This window comes from Gallinula chloropus, assembly GCF_964237585.1.
Source record: "Gallinula chloropus genome assembly, chromosome: 20".
Taxonomy (NCBI): Eukaryota; Metazoa; Chordata; class Aves; order Gruiformes; family Rallidae; genus Gallinula; species Gallinula chloropus.
Genome location: NC_140105.1, coordinates 7,304,494 through 7,319,339, shown reverse-complemented (window position 1 = coordinate 7,319,339; position 14,846 = coordinate 7,304,494). Strand labels below are relative to the sequence as shown.

The 14,846-nt window shown below is 43.9% G+C and overlaps 1 protein-coding gene across 1 annotated transcript in view; it reads right to left on the bottom strand.

Annotated features, from left to right (window-relative positions):
• Nucleotides 1-3,609: 3,609 nt before the first annotated feature.
• CEP112 (centrosomal protein 112) overlaps nt 3,610-14,846 on the bottom strand; it is a gene marked incomplete at both ends in the record, with an annotated part of 154,418 nt that continues 143,181 nt past the window's right edge. Inside the window, 2 exons of the mRNA XM_084273526.1 lie at nt 3,610-3,678; nt 5,764-5,865. Coding sequence (XP_084129652.1) covers nt 3,610-3,678; nt 5,764-5,865 — 171 coding nt within the window. The remainder of the gene's footprint in view (nt 3,679-5,763; nt 5,866-14,846) is intronic.

Here is a 14,846-nt window from a genome sequence, read left to right as displayed (position 1 = left end):
CCTTGAACACCCCCAGGGATGGGGCATCCACCACCTCTATGGGCAGCCTGTTCCAGCCCCTGACCACTGTCTGTAAAGAACTTCCCCCTAATATCCAATTTAAACCTCCCCTGCTTTAGCTTTAATCCATCCCCTTTGTCCTGCCACTATCTACCCTTTTAAAAAGCTGATTCCCCTCCTGTTTCTCTGCTCCCTTCAGGTACTGGAAGGCTGCAATGAGGTCCCCCCGCAGCCTTCGCTTCTCTAGGCTGAATAAGCCTAGCTCTCTCTATCACGGCTTTCCAGAAAACCCAACAGAACCCTGGACAATATCCCAGCCATCACAAATATTTTTCTTCTAGTCACAATAAAATCTTTTTTCTTTGCAGCAAAATAATTTCTCAGTCTGAACCTGTGGTCGGTGGAGATTCAGGCAAGTACCAGGAGTATCTGCTGTCACCAGGACAATTAAAGCACTGTTGGAGAAGAGAGCAGAGGGCTGGGAGAAGGAGGGAGGTTGTATCCCTTTTCCTCCAGCTGCACCAGAAACCAGCAGATTTGTTACGTGTAACACAAGAACTGTGAGTGGCACTGAAACGAAGCGTCACCTTGATGAGGGTCACCTCCCCTGGTGCTGGTGGAAAATGTTATGATGCCTTTTTCTTGTGGGGTTTATAGAGAGTGGAACAATAGTCTCTCCTGCAGCAAAATAATCAGTGAAATTAAATAAATTACAAGTACAAATAAAGCTCTAACTGTGCCCAAGCTGGTTTCACCAGGGCTTGTTTTATGGGCAATGAAGTCAGCTACTGGCAGGTGTCGATTCCTGACCCGGCAGGTGGAAGGGGAGGTAGAGAACAAGCAAAACCATTTCCTGCAATCTGGACTCTAACTCACACTTGTTACAAAAACAATCAAAGAAATGCTAACAACACTACAAGAGAACTCCAACCAACCTTTAATTTATTTTCTTATCAGGTTTATAAGCACCTTCACAGTGATGCTCCCTGTGATGCTGGAGAGTTTCCCAGAGTTGTAAAATTCCCAGATTGACCAAGAATTACTTTTCACAAGCTGCTTTTTAATCATCAGTGACATCAACAACCCAACTCCATCAAAAAGAAGGAAACTGAGGCCTGAGTCAAACTATCTAGAAGAGTGTCCATGTGCTTCTCTAGGGACACACCTCCTTTTACCAGTTCCAAAAGCATTCTGAGCACCCAGACATCATGTGAAAACCCAAGAAGAATGGCAGAATCAAAGCTGCCTTGTTTCCTTCACCCATGAGAAGAGCGATTTGGCTGTCCCCATGTCTCCCACTCGGACACAGGGCAATATCCAGCGGGTCAATCCCAGTGTGCAGCCCAGTGCTCCTCCCGAGGAGCCCAACCATCGCTGCCACGCACCTCTCTGAGTAAATACATTTCATTTTACTGCCCACAATTAACTAAATGCATCCTAACAAATTCCTCCTTCCAAAAGGCACCGGTGCCCCAGGCGAGGTTTTGCGGCACCTGCTGAAGCACCTCCTGGCTTATCAGAACCATGACAACCCCTTATCTATAATTAGAAGAATCACTTGTTGATTCAAGGAAGGTGGAAAACCTGCCTAGGCCCAGACCAGGCTGACAATCAGCAAAGCTGGAGCCTGTATTTGGCAAGGAGCTCCCTGCGGGCGCTGCCAGGAGGTGGGGGTGGATGAAGCCCAGCCTGCCAAAGCCTCTCCTCATTGATCTCCATGCCAGGCAGAGATAAGAGTGCAGCTGGTGAGCTGGGGCTCGGCAGGATAGCCGCATCCAGCTGGGTGCTCAATCAGCCCAGGACCCTCCGAATCCCACCTGCACTGCCGGTGTGACCGGTGCAAGGGATGAGAGGTGGCTGTCCCCATCAGCAGTGACACAGAGGGTCTCGCTGCTGCTGCCAGTGCCACAGCTGGACTTAGATGGTAGGAATTTCTGGGCCCCTCTCAAGACCATTAACCATGCCTTGGGATTTTCTTCATGTATCAAAGGGCAAAGAATGGTACTAAGAAACATATCAGTGGAAGAAACTCCTCACACAGTAAGCAAGCTCAGCACGGAGTCCAACACATTGAAAACATAAGTCTGTAATAAGATAATGATAAAAAAATAATGGAAGGAAGATACAACTAAAAACATGCTGGCACGAGCAATGGATGTATTTTCATGAACTTTGTTACATTTTATGTGCTAACAAAGCAGCCACTAATCTTTGCATTTTAATTTACAAGAGCCAAATCTTCAAACCTATTCAAAGCAGTCCATTTGGCAATCGAAGAAATCCAACAGCTCCAGCAGCTACCTGAAAATGAAGAGAATCTCATTAGTTAAACCTTATTATTTGTACAATAAAACCACACCAGGCTGAAGGCAGGCTTGGCTACGGCTGTGCCGGCTGCCATGTCGGGCGCTGAGGAGCAGGCAGGGGAGTGTGCCATGAAGCGACATCACATCTGCACCCACGGGCACGAAAAGCTGTATTCCCACCAACGGGGGTCAGGTAAATGTTAACACAGAATTTAGTGTGAACGTAGTACTGGAAAAAATAGATCTGGGCAGGGTGATAGTTTTCCTGAGTGGAAGCGGCACAAAAGCTTCTCGAGGCTATGAGCAAATGGGAGAGGAGCCGCTGTGCCAGCTCTGTCCCTGCCTTTCCTCTGCACTGGGCTGTGGGTCTTTCCAGCTCAGCATTTTGGTCACTCATGGCCTGGCCTGATCTAACGGTACATGGTGCACTCTTCTTTGTAAACAGCTGTTTTCTGAACTGAGAAGGCAATAATTCAGTGTAAGTTTGCGACAACATGCATCCCTTTCTAATGCTGCTGCTGCTGTGGAGAGAGTCTAGAGACCACGTTACAGCTCTGTATTTATCCAACGAGGTTACCCATGCTGGACACCTTACCAAGAATCTATGGCATTTGCAGTTTCCAGTTAGCTTTGGCTACTTCTCATTAACAGAAAGTTCAGGATTAATATTTTCAGACAACTTTCACACTCTTAACATTTTTACAAAGGTTCAGCTATTTAAATTTCACTACTTTACAAGCACACATTCTTAATCGCAGAAATCCTCATGCGAGATAAGAAAGTATCATCCAAGTCTGTAAATATAAAAAGGATGGGGTGGCTTTCCTAGGAAGTTTCCTTTTACTCACCTCTCCACGTGAATCACTTACTCTAAAGGCACAGCAAGGCTTTTTATTGCTGCAGCCCTTGCCATAATTTATATTGGAGGGTGTAAACGTCTGAAAAAAGCTCAGGCTCACGAAGATCCGGTACTTTGAAGATGGGATCTGTAATATTACACATTGCATCATTGTTTTCTATCTTAAAAGGAAGGTGGCATCACCGCAGAGCTGCAGCTGTGCAGCGAGCCAGTGTCTCATCATGAACGTGGAGGCAAAGCCCGGACTTGTAATGCACCTGCGAGTTCTCTAATCTTGCTCTAATAGTACTGACTAAGCACTGGGAAAATTCTCAGACGCTTGTTTACTGAAAATAAGGATCTTTTAAAACTGCAACCATATTTGAGTGTTTTAATTAAGCCGTAAAACTTCAATAACTGGGCTCCATGGGTGTGAAACAGTACAAATTGATCAAAGATAATCACTTACCTTCTGGCATGGTAGGCGTTCAGCTCTTCCTGGAGGACAGAGACTCTTTTCTGCAGAATATTGACCTGTAAAATACACCTCACGTGAGGAGGGCGTACAAAACTCTAATTAATAAATTTGTGCTCATTTCACAAAGGGTGTTTTTCTCATTTATCCTGTCTAAATAAAGCACAGCAACACTTGAGCTGCACACTAGAACTAACACTCGAAAGAAGACTGCCAGCATGGCCTCCCAGCCCTGCTCCAGCTGCACACTGCCCACTCCTTTGGCAACAGGGTCAAAACAGCTTTTAAACCGAGGTGGTGTGAGCGTATGGGTGATGCAAGGGTTCAGGAGCTCCAATTCCACTCTCGACTCCTATAGGAAGCCTGTGCTCTGATCTCTGTGCTTCTGCTCTTGTGAGGGAGGTACTCATCTGGTCTCGAGGTGTATGGAAATTAATGTTCATTAATACGCTGTGACCAAGAGCAGACAGTCGGGCAGTGTACTTTATATTCAGCAATGTTCTTAGAAAACTTTGCCCAAGCCTCAAAGCCTCAAGTATTTTCTTTTTCTTTTGTTTATTTTTAATCACTGCTCGGTGCTTTTACTCAGCCTTCCCTCTCCATCCTTCTCCAGCAATAAATAATCCTGACAGGTGCAGAGATTCCACTGTCCTTCTCGTCTGATGGTTTCGAAGAGGAATTTCAACAATTTCCAAAGACTGGGACACCTGTGCTGCAGCCAGAGCCCTGCTCACTGAGTTGTCTGCAGCGGCAGCGTGCTGCTGGAGACACAGCCAGCAGCTATGTACTCCCGGGACAGCACCCAGGTTTCAGTGTGTGTAGTTACTTTTACTCCTTTGAAATGCTGCAGTGGCTCACACAGGTGAATATCAGGTTCTATGGGGTTTTTAAAGCTTATTAAAAGGTGAAGGATTCTTCTGTTAGCTCCAGAGTAACACTTCCTACCAGGCAGTGCTGATAGTCAACGACACTTTAAAAATAGCTCTTTACTATCAACTGGAAATAGATTCCCCTAGTAGATCCTTAGCTCTTCATTTCCCACGACTGTTTAAAGGAGAAGCAGCACTTCCATGAGGAATCCCTCGACACATAAGCAGCGTTTACAAGCAGAGCATTGAAGCTGTGTCACTACTAGCAGATGGGAATGTGAAAGCTGACCCTATGAAAATGACCTCCTTTCATTAAAGGCACACTTCACCAGGGGAAGCATCTCACACACAGCAAAAAGTGCTTGTGCATTGTAAAGGAGGGAGGAAATCAAGGAAAAAAGACATTAAATGGCCAACCATCTCCAGAGAGAGAGGTTGCATCCAAGAAACAGAGAGTTTGTAGATCTAGAATAGCTTGAAAAATGGTCCTGAAAATTGGTAGGAAGGTGCTGGTATCAAGCCTAAACTTGTGCGCCATGTCCTCGGGGCTGCTGCTCTGCCCAGAGCTCGTGGGCAGCTCTGAGTCACCACCATTGCCTTGTCTTTTGTGTCTTCCCTTTGGCCCAGGAGAGCTCCCAGCCCTTCCTGATGTGTTTCAATGCAGAGTCCTGCACTGGGCTTGTGATGCCACTGGTATTTCTGTTAGCCAGTTTTATTGTCTATTTGCATTACATACAAACAACGTGGATTCTGCATTATTCCAGATGAGCTAGGGTTATGCAGTATTAAAAACTGAGGAGTTTAGTGGAGCCTCTTCATGTTAGAAAATGCAGAAATATCACAACAGTCATTTGGACCACTATCTTAAGAGAAATATCTTATTTGCTTTATGATGTAGACTGAGACAAAACGATTTCTCATTCTCTCTGCACCTGTGAAATGATTCCTTGAGGAGAAGCAGGGTAAGGAGGATGAGAGAGAACAGTATTGGAAGGGTTGAGGAAAAAAACCCAGTACTGAACAGAGAATAATTTTTACTTCCACTTCCCAACTGAAAGAAATCTAGGATCAAAAGATACGATATGGTAGCTCCCAAGGTGAGGAAAGTGGGAGAGTGTTGTGGAAGATGACGGAGAAGCAGGTGAGTACTGTCACAATTTGGTTTTGAGGCTTATTCAGTATTTTTGGTCAAATTTTAGATGGTCAAAATTTCTTGTTGAGAATAGATAGTTTTTATCCAGTCCAAAACCATGAAGATGAATAATAAGAATTTACCTGAGATTTTAAAGACACAATGGTGTCTTCAAGTTCCTGTCTCAATGATGCTGGCATCAGACCTTTGAGTGTGATTTCATATTCTTGTCGTATATGGATCAACTGTAACAGAACAAAAAGAAATTTATATATAGATGGCAACTCTTGGAAGCTGAAGAGTAACTTTTTCTGCTTCTTTTGCCCAAATTGGAGTGCAAGTAAACGCAGATATCAGGGAAAGGGAAGGAGAGAGAAGGCAGATCAGCAGAAACCTGTAAAGAGCAAAAGAGGTAAAAAAGGAAGAAAGGAAAAAGAAAACTTCAGAATAAAGAACATAAGGAGAGGAGGAAAAAGTAATGCAAAGGAAACAGTAAAGCAATTGTTGGGACATGATGTAAAGAAGTAGTAATCAACCCCAAATCTACCTCATTAGAGCATTTATACAGATGTACACTTTGGAAACTGATAGTCAGATGTTTCCTTTTTGTCTTTGGTGGGATCTGAACCAGGTCAGTAGGACGGTCCTTGCCTCCCCCTCCCTTAGAGTAGGTGAATTCCTGCTTCCCAAGATTTTTTTACAAAATTTCTCAACTTCTTCAAAGGTGCTTTTAAAGCCTTTTTAATTTACTGTACAACTATTTTTCATTGCACTTTGTGTCTTCCTCAACTTCACTGCTGCTCTGGGACTCTGAACAAATAGGTTGGAGTAGCTAAGACGTTACGAAATCAGATGTTCACACCAAAGAAGGTTACTCCTAAAGGAAGGCATTTTAGCCCATAACCAACAGATGCTGAGTAAACAATGCAGTTACAAAACAGCGTTAAATGAAGACAGATCAGCTGGAAGGACTGTGCTTCCGACCTCTCTGGTTTGCTGAGTCTTGACCCAAGAAGAGTACAGAGGAGCCTGGTTCAGCCCTGTCCATGGAGCAGCACAGGACTGCTCACACCCTTCGGTACTTGGCTGAATCAGGGCCTCACATCTGCACTTGACTTCCAATAGGATTAGCCACATAATTCAAATTAACCAAGTACTTAGGTGTTTTTCTGGATTAGCAGCTGAATATGTAAATAAAGGATAAAAGGGATTCAATATCAGATTAACTTATAAAATATCTTTAAACTTTCAAATTGAATCTTCCTTCCCCCCCCCCCCCGATGATTTACACACCGATGCCATTTTCTGCTAATTTTGTTTTAGTTCCCAAATTGCTTAAATCTACCATTGTGACCACAAATCCAAACCTCAGCCTCACATCTGAAGAAGCCACAAGTCATAACACCCAGCTCCCAGCCTGTGAGGAGCACACACACACATGAGAACCCAACACAAAGTTCACTGGGAGATGTGTGCCAATTACCAGGCTCTGGAAAAAGCAGGGCACACCAGAATCTGCATTCTGCAGAACACAATTATCAATACAAAAAGGAATAAAACAATCTGATGAAACTTTAGGAAAACTCGGTCTATGAGTCATCCCAACGTGCAGAAGAAATCTCCAAATCTCTATGCAAATAGGCAATTAGAGGCTTTCCCTGGGAGCTGTGAGTGATGCCACTATGCAAATCTGAAAAAAACCAAACCAGTGAGAGAGGAAACCTCGTTTGAACTCTGCTTGTATACACCCCAGTGATCAAAATTTACGTTTTTTAAAGTTATTCTGATAAATTTATGCTACTGCTCCTATAAGGGCTTACAAAGCTACGCATAGGTGCTCTGCCAGGATAAATATTTTCTGAGCCAACAGCTCGCTTGGGTGGGGACCCTGACAGAGCTGAAACATATATTTCAGTTAATTCAACGAGTTACATCTGCTCGTGGTGAAACGGGAGCAGAAACAGGCAGCTAGAACAGCAAAATGCTTTTATTTCCTAAATTCTGAATAATGAAGATCTATTTCATGATGAAGAGAATTTGGGGGATCGATCACCTTGCCGATACATTGGGGTGACCCAACCAGCTCAGAAACTCTGTTGCAAGGTCCTGATATGCACTCTAACTTCCCATTTAGAGATGATACAGAGGATATAACCTCCGATATGCCAACAGAGCATCACATCAGCACCCACGAGTGCCAGGCACGCAGCAAGAGCCCTTATTCTAATTCTTCCTAGAGGAAGGTTGAGAAAGTTCTGTTAGTAGATGTGATAAAAATATGAATACAGGTCTGTGAGGGAAAGAATAATGTCCTGCTTGTGTGACAGTTGTCTTTCAACCAGGGCAGTGGTTTTAATCTGCCCACTAAACACGTGCCTCCACCACGCTGCTAACGTCTGCTATTAACTCTGCAAATGAGGAAGGGGATGCTTCCCTTGCAACGAAGGTTTTTCTTAGAAAACCAGGAAGAAATACCTACAGTGCTTCAAAGTATGGAAATATATTACTGGGTCGGCTGAAAATGGAGAAAGAAAATGAGAAGCAAGGCCTGGTAGCTGCAGTATTGCTCGGGGCTGGTTCCTTCACTTCAGAGAGAAGGCACACGCTTCTTTTTTATTCCAGTGAAAGCTGTTCTTTGGCACACCACTGCAATTTGGTTATTTGCTAAGACAAAACACGCTACTTTCAACTGTGCTGGCTAATAATTGCATCACAATCAGATGAAAATACAATCCCAGCTGTTTCCTGTCATATCACGATAAACAACAGGCTGATATTTTTGGCTGAAGTTCTTATCAAGGTTTGTTGACCCAGGAGATTAAAATAGTGCATGGCAAAAATCTGAATCACTTCTCACAGCTGAGAAATAACATGCAGTGGGCTAATGTATACACATTTTAATGCGGGGAGGGTTTTATTTCTTAATGCTTATTTCTGACCAATGAAAGCTCAGGCTGCAGGGATTTTTTCTTTTTACTTTTTTTTTTGGTGCCTTAAAGGCTTTTTTGTTCTTTTATAGCCTCAAGCTGCCTCCCTAGGATCCACAAATACTGTGTCTCCTCTTGCACTCTTGAGAGATGTTTAAAATTGCAATTCTTCAGCCCTCAGGAGGGCTTTAGCCTGCTGGATGAGGATAGCTCTATTTCATTTGCTGGTGTGCTCGCTTTTCTTCAGTCCCCAGAAAGCTTTTTTTTTTTGAAAATTCATTTTGGTGAGTTGATTTAATCCATGAACCCCCAGGAAGGTTTTTATAGCTCTTAATATTAAGCTGCCACACTGGTCTTTGTTTATTCAGGTTGGTGGCTAAAATATGAGGTTTAAAGTTTTACCATCAATCATTTGTGGTGTCAGTAGAACCAGCTGAAAGCCGAGGTTGCCACACATAGCTCATGTACACCGAGTCACACGATGAGTTAGGGAAAAGAAGAGATGAATATTCACATAATTATGTGATGCAAAAAGCAGGGAAGTCATAATTGCACAGAATACAATGAGATCTTGTCACTGTGAAGCACTGACCATTCTTAAAAGACATAAAAGTTGGTTTTGATGCCCAGAAGAGAAATATCCCAAAATGGAGCTTCCCAAACCAAGCCATCAGCCTGGCCCAGTGCATTTGAGTAGCAAAAGATGAGTTTCAATTTTATGACTTCAAGGAGCCCTCAGGTGGCACAATTCAATTTTGTGGCTACTCCTTATTTCTGAAAGCTTCAGGAGGATGTTTGGGGGCTGGGTCAGGAGCAGAAAGGAGCACAGGACGGATCAGGAACAAGCCCATCAGCACCTAGCTGCACTGTAGTCATTGTCCTTCCTTTTTGAAAGAAACAACTTAAAGGGCATCCAGGAGAAATTCAGCATCCAGGATGCCCAGATGCATTTTAGTCCACGTGCTAAGAGCAGCCTGCAAAGCAGAGGATGCTCTGCTGCTCTTCTACACTTTGCTATAGCCACAAGCACACCATACTATCGTTCGGGTTCGAGACAGCCAGCTCTGCCCTTCTCACCTCCAAGGAGTCTGGGATGCTGAGTTTATCACCCAGAACACACCAGGCCTTATGCAAAATCTCCATCTCATTAAAAAAACAAACCCAAACACAATCTTCTCCAGATTGCCCAATTGGAAATGACTTGATTTGAACCAGAGGAGCATAAGGAAAATGCAAACAAGACCCTGAACTATACACTGCCAAAGCCAGTGAAGGGACCACAGAAGATTTGTTCAACCTTCTTAAAAAAAAGCCAATCTTGTCTCAAAGGGCATTATATTTAAATCAGATAAGAATCAAAAGGCAGTTCACTTAACTAAGGTGCTGTGGGGTTTTTTTAGTATCTTAATTTCTGCCTGATGACAGTATTTGTGTAGGATCATAATTCCACATGTGCCAAGAAATGCTAAGATAATGACCAAAAGGCCTAATTAGGATCATTTAATTATTATCAAATTTTCTTCACATTTCCGGGGAATAAGATGATAAAAGTAATTTCCTGTCTCTCTCAAATCCTTTACTGCATTATTTAAATAATGGTATATTATAATGCTGTTTAAAAGAGAAATCTCTTTTAAAAGGTTATGCATCTGTTCTGCAATATACTTATTGGGAAGAAGATGTGAAAGATCTGCTGTAATAAATCTTTAAACAGTTTAGGGCACCAAAAAAGTAAAAATAACTCCTTCAGCTTTAAGCAAATCATTTAATCACAGACTAAAGTCTCATACTTTGAAATGAGGATAATAATACTACTACTAACAATAACAGCAACATTGCACAGGTCAGTGTCATTCAGGTGATGTGAAGGTTGCTGAAGCAACTCTGAGAAGGTCAAGTGAAAGGGAAATTACTCCAACACCATCCCAATTTAAAATAAACCAAATCAACAAAAAAAACCCAAAACCCAACAAAACAAAACAGCAGTCCAAAGAATGTCAAAATAATGATTAATCACAGCTCATCTGTGTTCTCCCTAATTGCAGTGACTCCTCCCCTGCTTCTCAGCACTCCTAAACTCTACATGAGCACAGCTCTGCTCCCACCAAACTGCAACCAGTCTACATGGGCCCCAATCCTCCACCAGCTGGCCTGTGGGATGCCAGGCAATGTCCATAACTGAGGAACCAAATCCACCAACATCTGCAATCTCCTTAAATCTCAGATCTCTCAGGGTTCTGTTATATGAGAATATTTTGTTAGAGCTTGAAATGTTCTCCACCAAGCCTTCCTGATGAAGAGTCAAACGATGTATCCAGGTTTTTCAATGAAGAACAAGCTCTGAGCATTTGTCTTTTCACAGTATTATCTAACACAAATATCCACTGCTTGTCAGTCCACATGAGACCATTTCAGGCAGGGGGAACTTCTGTTCTTACTGTGCGATGTCCACTGAGATACAGTTCTTCCAGCTTTAGAGAAACAGAATGTGATTTGATACAAATGTCCTCAAGTTCTTCGGAGAAGTAATGAACACTATAAATTGCATGAATTTGGCTGGAAACAGGAACCAGGGAAGATCAGCTGAGCCAGTTATTTTGTCAAGCGTAAACTGTGTATTTCTCCACTGAGAAAATACTGCTGGAGAACCGCCTCTGTTCCAACAGCTCCAGTAAGAGATAAATTGGTGGCATAGCTGTCCTCTTTGTTCTTCTGTCTTTAGCTAGTAAACCATCTGAGTGTCCAGGACATTTTTGCCTTGTTGTTTCCCTAACCCACGGGGACCTCCAGTGATGCTGAGCTGCACACAGATCTTTCTGCTCTAAATCATTTGGGTTTTTTTTCCCAACCTGCATCCAAGAGACCTTATTCCTTGGGTGGTTTGTATTTCAATCTCTTTCTTCTCTTAACTGAGATCTCCCACCTGGAAACCCCTCTGTTTGCAGTTAAGTGATGTGAGTCTATATAATTCATAGCTGCAGAGGAAGGGAAGGCAGGCAAACTTGAGAAAACCCAACCAAAACACCAGTGGGCTGCACATGGCAAGACCAGCATTCTTGGGATTACACGAGTTGGAGAGGAATAAAAGCTTTTGCTGTCAACACCACAGAACAACCAGGAATGTTGTGGCTAGAAAATCTGTGCTGTTCTCTCAGCCTCCCCCTCGCCAGGGCTCCGCTATTGTTCCAGCTGGGATGTGGAGGATCCCCGACTTCTCTTCCCTTCATTCCAAACGGCTCACTGCAGATGCCATCTTTGTCCCCGAGCACTATTTCCTTCAGCTCTTCTCAATGCTGACCTTCCATCGTCTGTTGTTGTAGCAGAAGAGGTCCTCTCCTCCGTGGGGCAGAGGGGCTCAGACACAGCTCCCACCCCCTGACCCAAAGAACAAAAACCAAACCAGCCCAGCCTCTAACTGAAGCTGAAAACACATGGTGTTCATGTCTGGCTCTGGTGATTCCTAATAGGCTATCAAGATAATTAAGGCTGAAATAAAGACATAAGCATCTTTGACACCACCACTGGAATGTACGTATTTCAGCTTTACATTCCAGCATGTGTTACCTTCTACATAATCCTTTCCATCCCATCCTGGGGTGGTTCAGCAAGTCAAGGTCTCTGTGTCTGCCCGCAGAGGTGCTGAGTGCTCGCTGAGGACAGGGAGAGCTGACACAGCTCAGCAGCCTGCAGAAGAAGGCTCGGGATTTCCACACCGACTGTGTGAACAAGCAAAGCTTCGTCGATAATAATCAGAAGCTACTTTTACCATCATCCATTTCCTCTCTTTCCAGAACAAAAATCTAATCAGCATCTCAACTGGAAAACAAGCTGCCAGGTTTACAAAGCATCTTGGTTTGGGCATGGATGAGGATGGGTAGAGAGGGAGACAGCCACTGCTGTCACTAAAAACAAAGAGCTAGAAAACGCACATTTTAAAATACTCTCTAATTCCAGTGTGCTGGCATATGCCTCTTTTCCTTTTTGGTAAAAAACCTATTTTTTTTCCTTTTAGCTGTTAATTCTACATTTTTGCTTTTACCATCTTTCTCCAGCTGGCCACTTCTTTCCAGTAATCCGATCCATTCCATGAAGTAGGTGTGTACTTGTGCATTTTCCAGTTGTGTCTGATTACCCAAGCTAACATTTGATCATTGACTTCCACACACACATCATCATCATCTACCTCTTTTCCCTTTGACAATTGCACAGTTGGTGAGAGCCTTCTCTCCCGCAGTTCCTGCCATATGGAGCTCCCGGGAACTTTCAACTCCATTGATTTCCAGCTCCTTTCAAATCCCACCTGCAAAGCTGTTTTTCTGTGCTTGAATTTCGGCTTCTATCTCCTTCTGCTAATCTGAACCTTCACGTTGTACAGGATAATTTACTCTACTTGTTTTAATTCTGCATTCCTTTCAGAGGCCGTTAAAAAAACGCTATGCAAAACATGTCAAATGCAAAGTTTGGATCTATTCTAACAAGCTCAGTCTTTATTAGAGATTGTGGGGGTGCTTTTGTATCCAATATGTCAATGGAATTGCATGTACAGTAGACACTGACCAATGTAAGAGTGGCAGAACTGGGCTCCCAATAATGTCAGCAGTCATCTTACAGTACCTTAGTCAGCATCACCATGCACCTACACCCATGACAGCTCCCTGACAGAGGTATATTCAGAATCAGTCTGATTCTTCCCCAACAGCCTCTATTGGGAAGTCTGAAATGAGAACAACACCCTCCGAAATGGATGTCTTGGTCTGTGCATGCCACGCAGCCCGACACGCAGCTCTCACTTCCATCTGATTCTTCCCAGCTTGTAGGTGACTCTCCAACATCTTCTTTTCAATAAAAATGTTTTAAACTTGAAATTACTTCGCTGAAGTGGTTAAAAAAGAAATCTCCTGTTGTCGGTTGTCTGCAGAGGCTGAACCAGCTGATTTCCAGGTGCCAGCTGGCGGGGAGCTGCACCCCTCTGGCAGTTTGTCTCTGACATTTTTCGCAGTATATATTCATATATGAAATGCTTTATGGGAGGAAAACAGATGGAGTACATGGGACCCTTCTGACCCCTGTGCCTGGGGGATTGGCAGAGCAATGGATGGACAGAGGCAAAGGGGCAAAGAGGGAAGGACCCTCCTCATCCTCACAGAACTGCTGAAAAACAAGTGGTCTTCCGATAGAGCCTCTCTGGTCTGTGCTGGCCACAGATGGAACCTGCAGGAACTGTTGTAATGTGACAATATTTGGTGTCACTCTTTGAGAATCCCAGTGGAAACTTCTTTGGGACTCTCACTTTCTTCACCATCACACCAGAGCCTGCTGAGCACCGACACAAGCGCTGCCTGCCCCAGGGGTTAATGCCCCAGTCCACCAGCACTGAGAGCGTTGCTCTCTGTGAATCACTCCTGTGGCTAAGATCATTCAGATCTAAATGAAGCTTCCCATTTCTGTGGGAGCAGCAATGGGTCTCTGGGGGGAATTCTGGAAGCGTTTCAGTGACGTGGGTTGAAGCAACCGGAGCAAATGGCAGAATTTCATCACTACCTCCAGTGCATGCTGACTGTTTGTTTCTCAGTTTCCAAAGTGCTCGTCGGCTCCTCAGAACAAAGGCTCCTCATCTGCTGCTGCCCACAAAGCAAACTTTTAGTTTTAAATACCTAACCTAGAGCTTATTAGCCTGATTTTGGACCATTCTAACATGTTCTGAGTCAGACTATCCTTTGAGAAAGTCTGGAAACTCCAGGCTGGGGCCCCAGAAGCACCTCCTGGCTCTTGTGGTTATCTGGGGCACTGGAGCTAAAAGCCCCATGAAACAGGAGAGGCTGGTTGTGTGCCAAACATCCTGAGTGGGAGCCCACCTCCAGACCCAGGAAACTCCACTGCTTCCTCCTGATTTTCCCAAGCAGATAGAGGAGGGCAGGGTGATGGAAGCAAGGGCAAAGGTTTTCTGGGAATTTACTGGATTGCATTTGAAACCTTGCAATACCTTAAAAAATGAAGCTGAAAAGAAATATGGACCAAAACCCTAAACTAAAGAGCATCTTTTTACTCAAGTCCCCCAGCCATTGTCGTATTAAGAGCTGCTTGGGATCTATACCCTGGACATGGGCATCCATTGCTCATCCCTGTCTCAGCGACTCTTTGCTCACAGCTCCAGAAATCCGCAGGCAGTAGCACTATTCCCAGCAAGGAGAAGGTGTGGCAAACGTTAGAAGTTCTCTGTGCTACACAGCAACTAACATTTCAGAGCAACGCATCACAGCATTCATCTGAGAACAAATATATTTAGTTGGCATGGAAAC